We start from the raw sequence: 20,567 nt of genomic DNA on the forward strand, positions 1-20,567 counted from the left end.
CTACAGAATATTGTGCAAACAATGTTTATTTTTTAATAAGAGAAGATCGATAGGTCTTAAGTAATTATTTTTCGCCATTACTTCCGCAGATTGCCGACAGGACATTCACCTGGGTTAAAAATACTTTAACCTTGGTAAAAGAATAACAATAGTGGATACACAGGTAAGCACGTATCTTGTGTTCATTTCATTTCATCTATTTCTAGTTTTCAAATAAATAATGACCATTTGTGAGCCGCATTATGCCACAATACGTAAATTTCAAAAGGATCCTTATATATATTCAAACTTTTTTTCTTTTACGGCTTGAGTCCGTCGGTCTTTCTTGCCGTTGAATAACCACTGTCGTTTTGCAATCAGATATCTTATTAAAGACGCGACCCGTACAACACATGAGCGGATTAAGGTCACCAGAAGTAACAAACGAACTAATCTACGCCGATGACAGCTAGTGCAGCTTTAAATCAATTTAACTGTGTTTTGAACCTTGGTCAACCGACAGCCTGTCATAACAACACACATTGGACATTTCAAAAGGGGTTAGTTTAAGGCACGTTGTACTGGTTTGCAAGAACACATTTCACGTCAGTCGTTGATTCATGTTGTTTTTTTCTTTTATATGATACAACAAAACCTTACTAATTGGAACCTTGAATAATCCAAAAACTTATAACCAGGTCATTTTATTTAAGCCCAATTTATCAATCAGTATTAAGCGTTGGTTACTGAACCACTTGTCTAAGAATAATCAAGGGAACCAAGGTTATAGCGGTTATCAATAGAATGTAATCCAGGGACAAAGACCAGACATGGAAAACAGACATACACAACGAAGAACATGAAGTAACTAAAATCATACCTACAAATTAACAAAAGCAAAACATTACCAATTGTAAAGTAAGAGGCTCAGTCTAGCAAGGTTTCACCGTATTTCAATTTTTTGTTCCTGTAGTTTGTTTTGGCATAATTGTAAATCAATTCCAAAGCCTTACCATTTTCTTGACAAGAGGAACCCACATAGTGTAAAACACATAAGTCACATTTGAGTCGTAATGAAACAATTGTAAACAGTTAAATTTGAGTTCATATTATTGGGAAGTATGACAAAGTAAGAGATGGACAGCAATTGTGAAACGTGGTTTAGCCTAGAGGAAAATGATTTAAAAAAATGAAAATGAAAATTGAGATGAATTTAAATAGCATTATGAACATCAGTCGAAAAATGATAGATGTAACATTCACTCTTTCACTTTCCGTTACTGTCTTTAGTGTTTTTGTCCTCACTGATTACCTTACCATTTGTAATCTCAGTGGAGGTATATTGATGCTGATCCTGTAATTGTTCACTTTCAGTTTCTTCAGTTTGATTATTTGCGTACGCTGCTTGAACCTTTCCGAATGTAAATTCATTGAGTTCATTTTCAATATTCTGAATCTTATCTGGATTATGTCTACGCAGTGTAATATTGTATATTAGATTTGGATAAACATCAGGGCAACATTCAAACTTTTGAATCACTCTTACAACTGACGAATTGACATATAACCATTCCGGGTGTTCGATAAAGTCTTCATCAATCATGATTGAATTGGAGGACGCCCTAATATCCACACTTTTTCCGCTGTAAGACCATGAACCAAATCGCATCAAGCAGAATATTGTATTTGGATCGATCTCACTTTCGTCACAACTTGTTGTTATTATGGTAGGTGGGTACCAGGAGACGGAACCAGTGTTGAATATGTAAGCACGTGGGTTATACACGTTCCCTGCATGAGAGGCTGGACTGAAAACAAAGACACAGTTACAAGTAATTTTGTCAAAATGATGTGATAAATAAACATTCCCTTAAGTTTATGATTCAAACCGACATCATTTACCAAACTTGTTGCATCTTTTATAAACATACGAGTTTGAAAAAGTGTTTTTTTTTTCTTTTAAAATCTCTCAGAACTATGCTTAATTGTGTATAAGATTATAAGCAACTCTAAAATTTCATAATCAATACTATAGAAAGTGTAAGGGCGTCAAACATTAACATATTGTTTGACATTATACATTTCTAATACATACCTGTTGTAAAGAACAATGTCAGGGGTCCAAAGTAAATCAGATGGTAACGTTATCGCTTCCAAGTTATAAAAGTCTAGCGACCATTGTAGTCTTGGATCTACCCATTCTATTGGCAGCCACGTCATTGCTTTTAAACTTTTCCCATCCTTGAAAAAAACAAATTACTATATGAATGTACTGTTCTTCGTAGGGTACTACATTTACACTTTCAGTTACTGTCTTTAGTATTTTTGTCCTCACTGATTACCTTACCATTTGTAAACTCAGTGGAGGTATATTTTTGCTGATCCTGTAATTGTTCACTTTCAGTTTCTTCAGTTTGATTATTTGCGTACCATGCTTGAACCTTTCCGAATGTAAATTCATTGATTTCCAGTTTAGTGGATTGTGTAAAGACGATCATGGCATCAGTACGCTAAATTGTTATTTTTAATATAAATAAAACTTTTTTCAATAACAGGATTTGATGAAATTATCCAATGCTGTTCACCTTCTAAAAAGGTAAGTGAATGTTTTGGGTTTTTTTGTGCGTAAACTTATTGCTTTCTAAAAATTTACTTTTTTGAATGTCAACCTTTATTATTATCAGTTTGATTCAAGTTTTGCTTTCTTGTCACTTTTTTGTTATCTGTTGCTTTAATTGTGACAAATTGTACTCCTCTACTTGCTGATTTATTCCTTCACTCTGATGAGACGGATCTTAAAGTTGATCTGAGCCAAAGGAAAGAACAATGCAAGATCAGATTCCGCTACTTAAATGAAATATTATCGTTAAACAAACCCTGTTTCGGGGATTTTGTTTATTACATTTACTGTGGATAAAGGATACTACAGACAATGTAAAGCCAGCGTCATACCTTGACCTACATTTAGAGGTACATGGTAAAGGAAAACTCTTAACCAAACTAAACGACAAACGCGAAAACTTTTCATTCCATATTGTCAACTTTCCTCTCATTTGTGGCATCATCCCTTTAGCACCTGCATAAACAGTTTTCAAATCTCTCAAACGTTATGACAGAACTTCCCAGAATTTTGTACCACGCTAGACTTTTTACAATTAAGCTTTTTGAACAGAGTTATGTTACTAAGATTAAAGTCCTCACTACAGAAGTTTTATGGTCGTCGTCATGAACTCGCGGATTGTTACGGTGGATCCATCTGCACCATGAGAATCGATTTGAGAAATGGGTCATAGCTTTCCTTTCCTCATTTGTCTACTCCGGATTTGACTTTATATGAGCTACTCGGTGGGTCTTTTAGAAATGCAGGGGACACTTACTGTACCGGTGCACCTGGTCCATGGTTTCAGTGAGTCCGAGTTTCTCATTTTCTTTTGTTGCTATATACGAATTATTTTAGTTATTTTATGTTCTTTGTTTTATGTGTCTATTTTGACTGCCTGGTCGTTGTTGTTGTATTACATTATTTGATTTCCGCTAGAATCTTGGTTCCATTGATTATTCTTATTTACTATTTCTTCTGAACAAACGAAATTCAGTAAAGGCGATTTTTTTTTTAAATTATGCCATTTGAATAAAAAATCTTCAATGCAAAGAATAACAAAACGTCGTGCTATGAATGGCCCTATTTATTTCATGTCTGGTCAAATGGGCATACATAAAGTTTGATTTCAGCAGGACCAAGAATTAGAAACAATGTTAGATAATGCTACAGCACCACGTGATTATAATTTGTTTAAGCAGGGACAAATGAAATTTACGTATGATATGCATGGTTATTTTTTTTACATATCTTAAATCTCCTTAAACTCTGTACAAGTGGCTAAAATGATTGTAAATGACTGAATGGATAACTTAAAGTAGACACAAACAAAGTGAATCTATAAATACTATAGACCTTTTTGTGATAAGTTGGTGAGCATGTTCAATATACACTTCCGCGAGGTAGAGCTTGGATAAAAAAACTAATTGTCCTCGCGGAAGTGTATATTAAGCATGCTCTACGCATGCTCATCGACTACCCCAACGTTAGCACAGAAGGGTCTATTTCAGTGAAACCGTTTAAAACGAAACACATTTCTCAACGAATCACAAGTCCCATCTACTCAAATCAATTTTGAACCTTAACCTGGGTAAATTAACACCTGCCTTTTCCGAATATTGTTTAAAGTTTTAGGTACCAATCCATATGAAATCCAAACACTGCCTATGGTAAGGTTGTTCATGGTGTAGAAAAACCCATGTTTCTTTTTGGTGTTTATATGCGATATGTTTATGTGACAAAAGTCCTTTCTGTATTTAGATCTGTACTTTTGAAAAACTACACATGCAAGTCCCACTATATTTACCAAATTACAACAAATCAAGAACGATAACTCTTGCAAAGTGCTAATTTCATGTGTCATCTGTATAGATTGTATCACAAAACCGCAACCACCAATTGAAAAATGAGATATGTGAAATTTAACAGTTAATAAAAAAATAAAACTGAATACGGTGAGTTTTTGACAGAAATGAATCACTTCCTGTCTATGTTTTATAAAGACTGATACTTAAAGAGTTTAGTTATAAAAGTTTAACCTGTATATACGTACACATTCTTCAATTTTGATTAAATTTATCCCATGTGAGACCGTGACGACTGGTGATTCAAGTGTAGCTGGTCTGGCAAGCTTGTTATAATTGTATAAAATCTCATCTAAAATATCCTCCTCTATAATGTCAGGTCGTCCTAAAAACATACAAAATAAGATGCATAAAACATGTAATGATAGAAATTTGAAATATGAAAAAATTGAAAACTGTGTCGAAAACCACAAATCGTGTATCACACTGGAGAAACAAAAACAAAGCAGCCCATTTTTGCTCGTAGAAACGAAACGTTTTGTTAGTATTGATCTTTTGGTTTCATTGTGTGAATTTATATTGCAAAACAGGGTCAAACAAAGGTTCTACAAAACACCACGGGATTATTCAGCATCATATGTAACAAAAAGAATGTTGCCCCAAATTTTAATCCATTTTATCCGACTATAACATCATAACAACATTTTGCTGATTTAGTTCAAAAGTGAGACGTCAAACAATGTTTTTGTTCGACAATCAGACTTCATTGACCTTACTTGCGCTATGAATGGTTTATTGTCTACATCCTACAGTTAGATACTTCATACGTTTTATAACACTAAGTGAGATCATCCTTTCATTGACATAGTTAATCAGGATAATTGTTTTAAAGCTATTTTAAGTAATAGTTGGAAAAGTACATATTACGTACAATGAGATCTAAAACTTGGTTAATAGTAAAATATCAAAAGTATGGTGGTTTTTAGTATGTATGTGTCTATGAATGAAATATATGTTTCTTTCTTGTCAAAATTGTGCCTAACATTTTTAAGTTGTTTTAATTAAGTTTTTTTTTTCGCATTACTTATGATCACATTTGAAAATAAAACCCCTTTTTACACAATTAAGGTTTGCTATCAAACTTCTTCTCAAATATTTTTTTTTATGAAAAAGTAATCAAGGGAACCAAGACTCTAGTGGAAATCAAAGGTATGTAATTCAGGGGAAAAGACCAGACATACATCTAATCGTGTTTTGCAATTTCTTAAAAACAAACATAACTAATGAAAACACAATGATTGTTTAAAAAAATGGGGCGTGTTAATTTTTAAACATTACAATATAAAATGTGTAAGCTAAATACTTTTGCTTGCAATCAACTTGTAAATCAGTCAGTCCCGACTTTCAAATTGACATTATTCATTTATCAAGGATTCTTCATCAAATCACCAATTTTTGTTTGCAGCAGCAATATCAAGTCAGTGCATTGTTATTGTCTTTATACTGCAACAAAATTTGAAACAAAAAATGACGACATCCAGACAACTTCAAAACAATGTAACATTCGTGACGTCAGAACGGTCACGTAAAGTTTATTCTGTCAGAGACTGAATATCACTTGTAAATAAAACGTCAATGTATTTTGGCTATTCAAATAGAACGGTTGCAGTATAATTAACTATTCACACATCATGTCATGGTGTGTATGCTTTAGATACAATAATTTACAAAAGCTTTTCATGGGTGTTGCAATTGTAATCCATAATCGTTCATTCATAGAAGGATTTTTTTTTCAAGAGCTTTTTAGCTTATGAAGATCAAATCACTTGACATGTAACCAGTCTATTAATGTACCATAATACCGTTGTTCAAGATCGAACTATTTTAAATATACACGCCTCATTAACTTTTTTGTCAAAATGAAAATACAATGGAATGATTGCTTCAAACGAAAACCAGTTTCCTTGCAAAGAAGAAACATAACTGTATGATTGGATATGAGTCAAGCGTCGTGGAATCAAAAGTTTGAAAATTTTAAATTTAGGTTTTTATTCAGCTTTGTACATCTCTGATCGATCTTTTTTTCTGATCCAAATAAGTCAATGTTAACAGATGCACAGGTAAATGGGACAGTTTTAAGGATGTTCGCTGCACTGTTAAAAATAGCAAGGATTTCAAAGGGTTGTGAAATTTGATTAGAACAGTGTGCTCATTTTTGAGATATGTGCAAGTGAAATTTTGTCGGGATCAAGATTTCGTTCGATTTTTTATTGGTTTTGTATTGGAAGGTCTTCTCTATTAAAATCCCAGAGGAAAGTTCATTTTAAGGTTTATCTTAATGAATAATGAAATGAAAAGTGGGGATCTCTTTTTAAAAAAATATTAATTCTAGTAAATGGGTAAAATCAGAGGAGTACAAAAATCCAAAAAATATGACAACTATACTTGTAATTCATCAAACTATTTAAACGTGACGTGTATTAAAATATAAGCAACACTCTGATTAAGCGCCTTCCCAATAGTCGTGCACAACCTATCAAATGGCATTTTTTAAATCATCAGCCCATGTTCTTTACAATTTGAATATATAGTTATACAGCAATACCATATTTGAATTATTATAGTACGTGTTTTGTGACTATCTGATCTTCAAAAAAAAAAGGAAGAAGGAAAATAAAGTTAATGGTTAATCATATCATTGACGAGTATGTTTTACATGTAGTGGCGACAACATTTAACTTAAAACACAGTAGAAAACATGAATAACCGTTCACTTTTTGTGTGCAGTATGTTTATCAATAACTACTATATCGCAATTTAAAAGAATCAATGTTTTTTCATTAGTGGTCGAGACTATAATTGGCCTTTTCGGATCATTTACAATAGATGTCGATGAGCTATTGTAGTTTTCTCTGGCAGTTTTATACAATTTAAGTCATTCAAAAATTTCAGTTTTAACACATTGAATCAAAAAATAAGTATGAAATTTCGTCTGGAAAAAATACAGCATGTAAATTTCAGTCTTTAATAATTCGAACATACATCACTATGTTTATCAAAATAATTACTTCCAACATACTTATTGATGTTAAAATATACAAATAGTCATAATTTTGGAACCCTTTGACCGATAAAAAAAATGCACCATCAAATTTTCCTTCCATGGCTCTATGAAATAAATAAAAGAATGTACTCTTCCTATATATTTCATATATTGATCGACCTCCGTATTAATACAAAACAAACATACATTTTATAAAAAATTTATAAGCAATACCTACCGTAAGCACAGAAGATAAAACTAAGCCATAACAGATAGGTCTCCATGTTTGCTTTGTTATTGAAATAATAGATATACCATCATTCTAAACGACTTTTATACTTCAGTCAAAGTAACCTACTTGGAATATTACTCAATTATTGTTCTAACCAATATAATCTTGTTATTTAAGTGATACTGCCCTACATGTCAATATACGTACGGTTATTAAACAGTAATGTGCATAGTCAAATGTTGTTTTTAAGTGGGCAACGGTCAACAGCATCAATATAGTGCACAAGTATTCGCAAAATTTCTTATCATTTTTACAGCAATGTGAATAGTTAATTTTTTTGTTAAGTGGACAACGGTCAACAACATCAATATTGTGCGCAAGTATTCGCAACATTTCTTTTTAATAATTAGTTACAGTACTTGTATGGAGGAACACTTCTCATTATATGGTGTATGGGGGTGAGGAAGAAGGATGGGAGGATGGGAATAGAATGTAGGGAATTCCGAAATGGGAGGAAGGAGGCATTAGTTTTAAAATTTACAGTATCTTCTTCCCTGTTGAAATGATCCCTAACTGACAACATGTTTATCCATATCAGCCCCAAATTACCCAGGTTAACACTTGATTGACCCTGCAGTAGATAACTGCGTATGTAGATACCAACTACTGTGAAAGTTTCAATGTTAGTGACCAATTTTTGAGTTTTTCGTGGGTAGACAAAATCACAAAATTTGGTTTTGCAATTAAATGTATTAAATTCAATTAAAAGTAACAGCCTAAATGTTGAAGAATTTATGAATGAAAAATTTCATTATGTAAGTATTTGTTGCAATCGGGATTCTATTGGGGATGGGATGGGAATTTTTCAGTCGGAAATGGGGAAATTACATTGGGGAATGGGGACGGGGCCACGACTAGAAAGAGAATGGAAAATGGTGTAAATAGAAAGTTCATTCAACCCAAGAGCTCTGTTTAAGTAGTACTCCAGCTATGATTCATGCAAAATGTGATTCATGGTTGGAAAACCTACATATTCTTATTTTTGATATTTTGTTTAAAACGTTATACTAAACAGAAATTCACATAGGTTTTTCATATAACCCCTGTTCACAAGAGATATAATAATATAGATTGTACTGTAGTATTCAGAATAAAGGTGGATAACTCTGTAAATGATACTACAATACAATAGAAACCATTGGACTTTCTCTGTGAATTATCTCCTAAGAACAGACAGATTGGAATGAATGGTTATACATTTCACCATATAGACCTATAAAGCAACTTAATAACAAAAATAAAAATGTGTGGACTTTTTGGGGTGTATAACATATTACAAACTTTGCATGATAATTACAAAGACTGATTCATAATTGACCTTACCCTAAATGTCAATATACGAAGGGTTAAGAGACACAAATCAGCGTAGTAACATCTGATTAAGACAAGATTATGTGAAATGGCCAACGGTCAACAACTTTTCTTATCCACTTTAAAATGGCGCAATGTAAATATTCTATGCTCTATTGACTCTTCGTTTTTAAATTGATCGACTTATTACAGTTTCTGTATGTAATGAGTCACATAGCTGAACGTATCTCAATGCAAATGTATGGAAATATCAAATTGCGTGTTATTACAACGTCTTAATGTACTTCGGTTTTACAAGTGTTCTACATCTTTTCCTTTCAAATCCACGATGGTTGGAAGATTAAAGACAGTGTCCATGAAAAAACAGGATGGATGTCACATGACAAATTGTGTTTTAAAAAAAATGCACCCATTTCATATCACAAATTCATCCTTTCTAAATGATAATTGTTGGTTTTTGAATAAGGTAGATAACTCTTTAGTTTGTGCAAAATTCGGTCGCTTTGTTCGGGAACCTCTGAGCCATCCATTGTCGACTTAAAAACACCTTTGTACTGTTTGACATAAATATGGTATAAACATTATATAGTAAAAAATCAGTAGGATAAACTTTAGTATGTACCACCCATATTATAGGGACAACCTAGTTTCTACATGTACAGCGTAGCACATTTCAATTGCTTTTCTAATGTTTATATCAGCTTTATATGACACAAACTGCTGTTTTGAATTTCCTCTACATTTTCTAAATCCTGTAGTGCATTATCATTACAAACTTTATACCGACACAAAAAGACAACACTACCATGTCTCGTTGAAAACTTTCGTTTCTGATTAAGACAATTCAAGATAAAGTAATGTCTTAAGTGGTAGTTTCGTTAAACTGTGAATCTTGTAAACTAATTAACATGTATGCTTTTTAAAAGGGTACACCAATTATCCCGTTTTAATGTTTTTTCCAGAACAAAATAAGTATAATACCATTCAGTTCCTTATTTCTCTATATCGACGCATTTCCATTAGTTTTAATGCATTTACAAAAGTTAATGTTTCCATGTTGAGGAAAACGTATTTCATCTGAATGGGTATGTTCCTACGAAAAACCCATTATATATAAAGGGCATGGATAAAATATGATATCTTCTTTTATTTCTGTTTTAACAAATATATTCTTTCAAAGACGATGAACTACAATTGATAAGTTCCAATCATTTATTCTGCAAAAATTTTAGTTTTTAAAAAAAATGGTTGCAAATGAACATTAACCTTATATATTAGAGGCTTTCCATATAAAAATCAGGAAGATCTTATGATATGAGTAGGCAGGATAATTCTATCGCACTGAATTTTCAGTTCCAATGTAATGTATATACAATATGTATGACAAAAGGTATATAGTTTGTTTGATGAAAAAATTGGAAAATCTTGGTTGCTCAGAAAATAATTCTAACAAAGCAACTAAATTTTGCTCAAATTAAAGTGTTATCTCCCCTGTTTCAATGAATTTCAATGCTTTCTATGTTATGTATTTCTCTTCTATCGTTGCTGTTAATCCAAAACCAACATTAAACATTGAGAAAGATTGCATTTGTGATATGAAATGGGTGAATTTTAATTGTTTTAAATTGTCATGTGTCACCCAGTGCTAGGTTCTTTGCTTGGACACCCTCTTAATCATTTTATAATATTGAACGCCTGGTCAATAGTTCTGGACCACTTATGTTTCCGCAGGTGTTCTTTTATTCAGTATATCACATAACGTATGCAATAGATTCCAATAAATGTTGATTAAATATAGATTCTTCTTCAGTTTTGAGTGGATTATAATATTTCGACACTCGAGAAAATTAAAATAAGACTTTTAACACAAGAGCTTTAACGAACATGCTTAAAACCTTGATTTCTAATATGTATGAGTGTAGAAATACTTTAACCCGCGAGAAACTGAAGGAGTATCTGTTTCTGCCATTTTGAAACAATTTCATTATTATGTCGAGTCCCTCTTTCACAACCCTTTCGTAAGATTACCTTACGCAAATTTCAACAACAGCTCTTTTTTTGTACATGTGGCTGAAAAAATTAATTAGTTGATTGATTGATTGTTGGGGTTTAACTTCCGAGCAACAATATGTCAGCTATATTCAGACGATGAATATGAAATGGATGACAAAATGAACATGAAATGATGAAATGAAAAAAAGGATGGGGCACAAGGATAATAGGGTCGACAAATTTTGATTGCCACAAGATAAAAGGGAGGGATGGGCAGGGTCGGGAAATTTAGCCTCCTGTGGCGGAGCGCAAAGGTTCTTACTTCTATCGAATACCACAGTAGGGTTCTTTAACGTTCAAGAAACGTGGCATCTTTCCCAACACGGTGCACTACTATGGTTTGCGGTCAGATTTTCCGTATTATAGCCTGACAACCTCAGCATATAGCACGCAAGGGGTACCCCATTCCATAATCTGGGGCACACATCCCAGTTGCTCTGTGGGCAGAGCGCCTAGCCCCCGGCTAGGTTTTTGAGCACTATTTAGTCGCCTTTTACGACAAGCTTAGCGTTGCTGCAGGCCTATTCTTTTAACACCCGGACATGCACGGGGTTGACAAAATTGATGCGGAACTGATGCGGAATTGATATTAAGCATCAAACCAACTGATGTTTAACATTTTCACATGTTAAAAATTCATCACAAAACTTCTGGACTATATTTATACGCGTCCTGTCGATACCAACTGTACAACGTAAGCAATCAGAATTGACGAATTTACGAACTCATGATTTTATGTGACCAATAAAATAAAACTACTGTACGAGACTTTTTAATTCCCTAAAATATTTGATTATTTTCAATCACCTGGTCGAGCGGTATGGACATTGTTCGAAAATGGAAAAAAATGAGCTCCTCACTAGGATTCGGACTTTAAGTCGGTAAAAGGAACATCATTTTGAGTATCAATTTAATCAATAAAAGATAGTAGTTATCCGTAAACATGTACCTAGGCCAATGCATGATAGTACAATGGTTCTTACGGTGGTAGACCTGTATTGAATCAATAATTCAAAATGATTTTTGTCGTGAACTTTTCTAAAAAAAATAGTTTACACACAAAACGTATAGCTAAGAACAGAAAACTGTCTTTGACAATTCTGGATCTTCGATTGTACATTTAAATGGATGACCTTTTTTTAGTTTCAATATTTTTGGAACAAATTTCAAATATCTTTCTTCAAAGGTTGAATTGTGTCAATTGCATCCACTGTAATTCGTGGTATGCTCATTAGTATGGTCAAAATGTGTATTTTTAAACATTCGAAATATATTTTTCATCAGTTTTACAACACACGAAACTTTCTTCAAATTGGGTACATTCATACGACTTTGAGGGAAACTACCATTTGAAGGGTATCCATCATGAAATTCGTACGTCATAGGTAGGCGAAGTAGAATAGACACCGAAACAATTGAATAACTAAACAACATCATACATAGACACAAATCAGAATGCTCCATTGGTATACTTATGAATATAAGATCATTATGTCAAAATATATTTTAAAGATGTGTAGTGGCATGCCTGGTACGAAGGTTTATAAAGTACAAATCTTACCATGTCCGAATACTGACAATGCAATCATCATTAAAAAAGTGTCCATGTTTACTGACACCGTAAAGTTTGTCCAATCTTTGTGGTATTAAGGTTGGGTAATTATATACACTATATATGTATGCTAATTGTTTAACCGGCCATATCTAGATGTAACCAGACATTTGAATATCATGTTCTATGTCAGAGAAATTAAACCCACTTATCCAACACTCAAATATACTGATATTAATTATTTAAAGAATGCCTAATAATCTGTATATCCTGTATTGTCTTTCGGTTACGTTTTTTTCTGATTTAAAACTATCTATTTATTAAACCTACTTTTTTCAACATACTATAAACTTTTCGTTGTGACGTCACCAACACAATGTTGCTTTATTTATGTTACCTAAATGTCAATATTGTTGTTTTTTAAGCTTAATTTATTTGTATGCAGTTCTAAGACAATTACGTACCTAACAAAGGAGTTTTCTTTTCTGAACGTGTCTTATTACATCGACCATGGGTATAGCGTATAAAACGAACATTTTCGGAAAAATAGTTGTTACTTCTCAAAAAATGTTCAGTACAAAGAAAGCGAATTTATTCATATTCAATGTCCTTAAAACGTGTTATGGCATCTATTATTGATAACAAAATAGAGAAAATTGTGTTTTTACAAAGAATCCAAACGTAATCTAAATACGATCGAACCAGTGTAAAAGGTTCATACTATTTCCTTAATATTAGTTACGTCAAAACCCATGATGTTCATTTTCGCCTGGTCATTATCTTAATTCATGTTGTGCAATAGACCTTTTCGAAGCCAAAGTTCTGTCTGACGAAATATTCAGTTTGCATTGGCAAGTCGTATACCGCCAATAATACCTTAAAATAATAAATCAATGGGATTGTTCCGACATTTATTCAAAACAAAACGATAGAGATGGAATTAAAATTTCTGTTTTCCATTATCGATGTATTTCCATTCGTTAACAAGGCATTAATAAGTAACAAATGTCTTTCTTGTTTGAATATGTCTGTTACTTGTAAAAGCCCCTAAAGGAAATTACGTTAATCTGTTCATCTGATTTTGTTGTTGTTGTTGTTGTTGTTGTTTCTGCTTCAAACCCATTTTGTAATCATTAGGTCCTATATTTGTGAACGTAATAATCACTATAGAAAGATGTTGAATAAGACAATGCATAACTTCAGAACAAACACAACAACAAAAAAAACGGTATTGGTATTTAAATGAAATGACCATTGATTTGAAACTCGTACATACCATTTCGAAACGATTATCTTGAGCTACACTTAAGGATCCATTGTAAAGAAAATTTATTGACCTAACTATACGACAAAAGTGATGCCTTTTCATTTAGAATTGTCAACTTTCCTTGAATCTGTGGCAACATCCCTTCAGCAACTGCGTATAGAGTTTTCATATCACCACTTATACGTTATGCCAGAGCTTCCCGTAACTACGCACACGTTTTGTATCGCGCTATACTTCTTACAATAAGGCTTCGTGAATAGTATTATATTACTACAGAAGTTTTATGGTCGTTATTATGAAATTATGGATCTTTACGTTATATATATTCGCACCATGAAAACAGATTTGTTCAACGTGTTATAGTTTTCATTTCCTCTTTCGTCTATACTGGACTTGGGGGTGTTTGTAGACAAGCAGAAGACGCTTCCTCAACCGGTGCACCTGGTCCATGCTCCAAGTTTTTAGTAGAGTCATAGTTTTTTATTTAACTTTGTTACCATGTATGTATTATTTTAGCTACTTGATATTCATTGTTGTTTTTGTCTGTTTTCCATGTTTGGTCTTTGTCTCTGGAATACATTCTTTTAATTTCGGCTAGCATTGTGGTTCCCTTGATTACTCTTTATAACTTGTGAAGTAGAATTAACTGACTATTTGTTGGACCTTCCCAACATATACAGACAACCTCGATAGTTTCATGCTAGCATCGAGGGCATGAGGTCGCGGGTTAAATCACTGGTTGAATTATATTGAAGACTTTAAGATCGGTAGTCCCGGCTTCATTGACATGCAAACTGGCTCGTATTTAGAATTCATGGAAGACTGGATCTAGACACTTTTTAGCTGTTTCGTTGGTGACCTACTCTTGTATAAACTAGTTTCGAACTTATTGCAAAACATGGTCTGTCAAATTGATGAAACGCTGTTGTATTAAATTACATGAATTATATGCTATACAGTTTGGTCAAACGAAGAGCAGTAACTTCACATAGACATCTCAATCGAAATATAAGGGAAAAAAATGAAGTATATTTTTGCTTCAGTCTTGAATACTTAAAAGCTCTTATAATCTTCTTGAAAGTAGCACTTTGTGGACATTTGTAACAAGAACGATATGCACATAAATATGTCAATGCAATAGGAGACCAAAACCAGATTAAACCAGCTAAATATTGACACAATTATATGTGTTTAAGTGGCCAGCATATAAGTCTAAAGTACTCATCCTTTTAAAAATTAGGCGTCAATTACAAACAAAAATTGCAACTGTTAAATTTATCTGCCATGAAGAGCGGTAAAGAATAAAAGTAATTCGAAAAGTTGTATCTTGTAACACTACCCTCTCGAAAATGAATTTATTTTGCACATTTTAGAAAAACATTTGAAATTTATATATCCATATATTATCAACTGGTGTAACAATTTTAACTTTTTTTTTTTTATCATAAATCCAATTAAAATGTACAAAGAAATACCATCAAAAATTTCCCTTCTAGTTAACACATTCCTTCACCTAACCGTGAAGATAAAACTGAAGATTTTTTAGAGTAATGACACTTATTTAAAACATGAGGATATTGCTAATTATAGGAAACATGTTACTCGACAGTTCAAGTGCAATATTCATCTTATAAAAATTGTTAACCAAATAATTATGCAAGGACACTTTGAAATAGCGAATCTTCATGTTGTGAAACATGCTCCCTGTCATATCGTTTTACTGCAGTAGTGAAATATGAAAAAAATATAGCTCATTTACTTTAAATAGAGCATTCTCGCAAAGGCCAGGCAGTAAGTGGCGCATGACCAATTTTGTTTGAAAAATACTTCCATTTTATATTCCAAATCCATCCTTTATCAAAGTTAATTGTTGGAAATGAATAACATAGAAAGTATTGAAATTCATTAAAAAAAAATAACTCTGTCAATTTATACAAAATATGGTTTCTTAGAGACATTTAAAATCACGTTCTGAGCCATCTATTTTCGATTAAAAAAAACTTTGTAAAATTTGATATACATATGATATACACATTACATTGGAACACAATATTCCGTGGGACAAAATATACCATGTGCCATCCATATCATAGAAACTGCCTGGTTTCTACATGGACAGTCTCTTCATGCTAATTATGGTATAATAGCTATACTAGCTTATGGACATTTTAGTTAATTCTCTACATTTTAAACTTAACCATTAACTTTGCAAATAAAACATTTGATTAATATTTAAAAGATACGTTTTAAGTAAATGTGAAATTAGAGTAAAATAACTTTAATCACGATATGCATACAATCATTTAGAAATGAAGTTCAAGTCTTACCCCTTACAACTAGGAAAATATTAATCCATAACAGAAATGTTTTCATGTCTGCTGAAACCTTGATCCAGAGTCAATAATGAATGAAATTCTTCGTTACAGAATTTTATACTAGAAAACAGATTTAACCATTTGGACACGTAATCATTCTTCTATATGATCAACCTTACGGAAGCTACTAATTGCATTTTTGATAGAGGGGTTTTAAGGCCAATGACTTTTACTGCTTAAACGACTTAGTTTCCACTAATGTGTCGTAAGATTGACCTATTGGGGGATAAAATGGAATGACGCTTGTCTTCGGTTTTTTTTTTTTTTTTTTTTTTTTTTTTGTGTTGCAATATAAAAACACTCGAAGGTATTGTATAAAGTAAAAGTATTTTATTATGCTTTTGATAAAGGTTGAATTCACAAGCAAACAAATAATTTAATAGTTTTCGAAACCATAAGTAATGCAAAACTCAATTTAAATGGGCAGAATTTAGGAGTTTCAAAGAGTAATCAAGGGAAACAAGATTCTAGCGGAAATCAAAAGAATGTAATCCAGGGACAAATGCCAGGCATGGAAAACATACAAACACAACGAAGAACATAAATAACCAAAACAATAAGTAAATGAGTTGCTCAGACTCTATTGAAAACTGGGAGCATGGACTAGGTGCACCGGTAGGGTAAACGTCAAAGAAATGAACAATGTATTATCTCATTGCTTATTTGAGTAAATGTGTAAATCATTTGAATACTTCTTATGATTGAAAGTGCTTCAATCAGTTAAAACGTATGTTTTGATATGCCATAAAATGGCGCAAAACTATGTAAAATAGAAAATCTTTAATGAGATACATACCCTTTCCGATTGCCATCACAGTTACGTAGCTAGTGCATTCTTTGTTGTGTTATTTGTTCGGCTGTTTGTTTATTTTTCTGTATTCTCCTGATTCCTTATATTTTGTGGTCGTGTTTAAAAAAATGAACATCTTAATTCGTATTGTCTGGTTGATATCAAAATTGATATCATAAATCAGAAAAAAATGCTTTGCACTTATGATTACGAGTACACGTAGAGTAGAAAAGTCTGGTTTTATTTTCTGGTCATGCTTAAGGATGCTACCTGTTTATGTTTAGCTCAGTCATTTTTGTCAGATTTTAAGACACTTCTTGTTGTGTAGTCTCTAGACAAATTTATTTCGATTATTTCATATTCCCATACTTCTCCAATTGCATCATTTTTTTTCAATTATAAAAGGCTATTGCAGGACCTCGAGGTTGAGGACTTCAAGGCTAAAGTACCTGACTGTTCTTATAAAAAATTAAAATTCAAATATGGTCCTTCTGGTCACGTCAATACGGGATATTCCATCATCATCAAAAATGAATCTCTTCGCAAAGTCCTTTTATAAAGGTCCTTAGTACCGTGAAGCACGCTGCATAAATTGGAATTATAACTTTAAAGTTATTATGGATGGCGTGGAAGACTACGCAAGGAAATTGATAAATGAGACAAGAAAACATTGATTCTCTGTCAGAATGGGTAAAAGCTGTAACGTTTTTAATTTTGAAACTATGAAAAGTTTTAAGTAGGTCAATTAGTGTCCATGCTACATCATTTTTCAAAGACCCCAATTTAGCGAAAATATTGCCTACTATACTTGACTAAAATGTCGCACCAGCAGATAAAGTAAAAAACTTTTTTTTTCGGCAAAACGTATTACGTCAAATGTTTATTATCAGAGGTAGATGTAACAATAGTTGCAGTAACAAGACCTATACTGCTACCACACTTTTCAAAGAGGAGATAGTGGAAAACCATAAATCTGTGATATCCTCTTTTGGTCTCTCTATCAAAAACAATGATTATCATCTGCCTCTATGTACTGGCTTCCTAAACTCCACAACAATCCATACAATCAACGCAACATAGTTGATTTCGTAACAATTTTCACCAACCTCTTTAAAACTGTTGACTTCTCTACTCACAGCTGTCAAAGAGGGTTTTCAGTCGTACCACGACACTTGTTACTGTCGTAGTTGTATTAATTGAATGTGGATCCTGAAAAAAATGTCTACTGGATATCCTCAATTCAAGATTATTATCAGAATACAATAGCATTAAAATTATGATTTTTCAACTCTTTATACTCTATTCCTCATACTAAGTTAAAGTCAATTTCAAGAAAATGTACATCGTTGTTATTCCAAAAACGACAGAACACTTAGATATAGATATTTAGTTCTTTGTAGGACTTCCCTATATCTTATAAAAAAAAATCCAAATTATCTTCCAAATATACCGAAGAAGATGTTTCCCAAATGTTCGAATTTATTATCGACAACATATTTGTCCAGTATGGTGGACGTGTTTTAAAACAAACGGTCAGCATTCCAATTGGAACAAATTATGATCCTCTACTAGCTGACTCTAATGAGACTGACTAAATGGCTGATCTAATCCAAATAAGAAACATTGTTTAGCTAGATCCTTTAATCTCAATTTCCGCCATATAGATGACGTACTTTCATTAAACAATTCTAGTTTTGGGAATTTTATAATTTCGTCTATCCCGGACTTTTTGAGCATTTCGGCGGATGTTTCTAGACAGCAAAGGGCACTAACGCTACCGATCCACTTGGTCCATGTTCTTAGTTTTTAGTGGAGTCCGAGTTGTTCATTTACTTTTTGTTACTTTGTATTATTATTTTAGTTATTTTATGTTCTTTGTTGTGTTTGTCTGTTTTCCAATTCTAGCCTTTGTCTCTGGATTGCGTTTTGACTACTGTTTTATTAAATTCTTGTCATTGCTGTGATTTTTTTAATAGCTTAAACCTACCAAAAAAAAAGAAGATCATGAAATCATTTTCCCGGGCAAAATTGCCAATGCTTTAATCTGAAATACGAGGTTATGACCTATCAATATTTTCTTTTATTGTTGTTGCATGACAGATTTTTAACGATATTGCAACCCTTTGATGTCCTTGCTAGTCTTAAATAGAGCAGCGAATACCCATAAACAGACTCGTTTATCATATATATATACATATAAATATTGTATCAAAGTCCATGCCATTAAGTTCATATTCTGGAAACAATTTTACCAGAATTTTTTTTTCTTTTTTTTGTAATTGCAATTTCTCAAATGAAATAAAACTTTTATTTTGATAAATAAAGCATTGATTGTCAGAAGGTCTCTTCCCTTAACGCGATTGTGTTTCCCATCAAAGCAAAATAAAAAGGCACCTTTACAATGTTATGTGCCATACATCGTACAAGAGCCAAGTCATACCATTTTAGTACTCTCATGTCGCCTCTTTAATGTCAAAAACTAGAATTTCTTTATGTTTATTCAAGCAATAAGCATTAAGCAGGAATTATTCCAATACAAATGATCCTCTGGTTACTGTAACTGTTTACATAATGCTATAAACGCCATGTATCATATGTTTATATATTTGTATTATTGATATTCCTTGGCTTGCATCCAAAACGGCATTTAGGAAAATTCAAAATTGGTCGAAGGGCATGATAAAATGACCCATAATGAACAATTTTGACATAATCGACTAATAGGTACAATTGCGCAATAACTTTATAAGATTTTTTTTTATTTTTATTTTGTGTGTGTGTGTGTGTGTGTGTGTGTGTGTGTGTGTGTGAATACAAGTCTTGAACATAAAACTTTATAATAAAATAACAACACAGAAAATTAATTAAATTCTGGAACTATTCAATGTATGAAATGTTTTCAAAAGAATCACGTCAAAAACAGATTGCTTTCATCAAATATTGATTATGATTACTTGACAAAATTTATATATAGAATTTCAAGAAGTAAGTTGATATTCCTTGAGTACAGGTTAACACACATGCAAACAAAGTAAATAAGTAATCAAGGTAACTAAGATTCTGGCGGAAATCAAAAGACTGTAATACTCGGGACAAAGACAACATACGAAACAAAGAACGTGAAATAACCAAAATAATACATACAGAGTAACAAAAGTAAATAAACAACTCTACTAGGAACTGGAAGCATGAACAAGATGCACCGGTAGGGTAAGCGTCCTCTGCTTTTCTAGAAACACCTGCCGAGTTACTCATATAAAAGTTAAGTCTGGGGTAGACGAAAGAGGACAGGAAAATTATGACACCTTTTACAAATCAGTTCTGGTGGTGCAGATGGATACGGCAAGGCAGTCTTAAAAAATCAATCGTCAAATCTTTCAAAAATGTCAACAGTCATTAAAACATAACAATAAGAGTTGTATGTTAGGTTAATAAATAAATGGCACTATTTGAAATAATTTTATAAGATTTTGTAAATAAATTGCACCATCTATAACTATAT

The 20,567-nt window shown here is 32.5% G+C and overlaps 1 protein-coding gene across 3 annotated transcripts; it reads right to left on the reverse strand.

The window, feature by feature from the left end:
• Positions 1-1,052: 1,052 nt before the first annotated feature.
• On the reverse strand, positions 1,053-16,384 carry LOC148610282 (neuronal acetylcholine receptor subunit alpha-2-like). Of its 3 annotated transcripts, none has more exons than XM_088542610.1 (4): positions 16,228-16,384; positions 4,632-4,768; positions 2,075-2,220; positions 1,053-1,787 (listed from the first exon to the last, which is right to left on the reverse strand). In XM_088542610.1, the coding sequence occupies exons 1-4, from the start codon at positions 16,271-16,273 to the stop codon at positions 1,247-1,249; spliced, it is 870 nt and encodes a 289-aa protein (XP_088398736.1). In that variant the 5' UTR covers positions 16,274-16,384; the 3' UTR covers positions 1,053-1,246. The 3 variants fall into 3 exon arrangements, with proteins under 3 accessions (XP_088398736.1, XP_088398735.1, XP_088398734.1); XM_088542609.1 differs by lacking the exon at positions 16,228-16,384 and adding an exon at positions 12,643-12,783; XM_088542608.1 differs by lacking the exon at positions 16,228-16,384 and adding an exon at positions 7,665-7,809.
• Positions 16,385-20,567: the final 4,183 nt, after the last annotated feature.

The sequence above is a fragment of the Perna viridis genome, chromosome 8, assembly GCF_037379345.1.
Source record: "Perna viridis isolate PV_CMFRI_1.1 ecotype Kerala chromosome 8, ASM3737934v1, whole genome shotgun sequence".
In the NCBI taxonomy this organism is placed as follows: domain Eukaryota; kingdom Metazoa; phylum Mollusca; class Bivalvia; order Mytilida; family Mytilidae; genus Perna; species Perna viridis.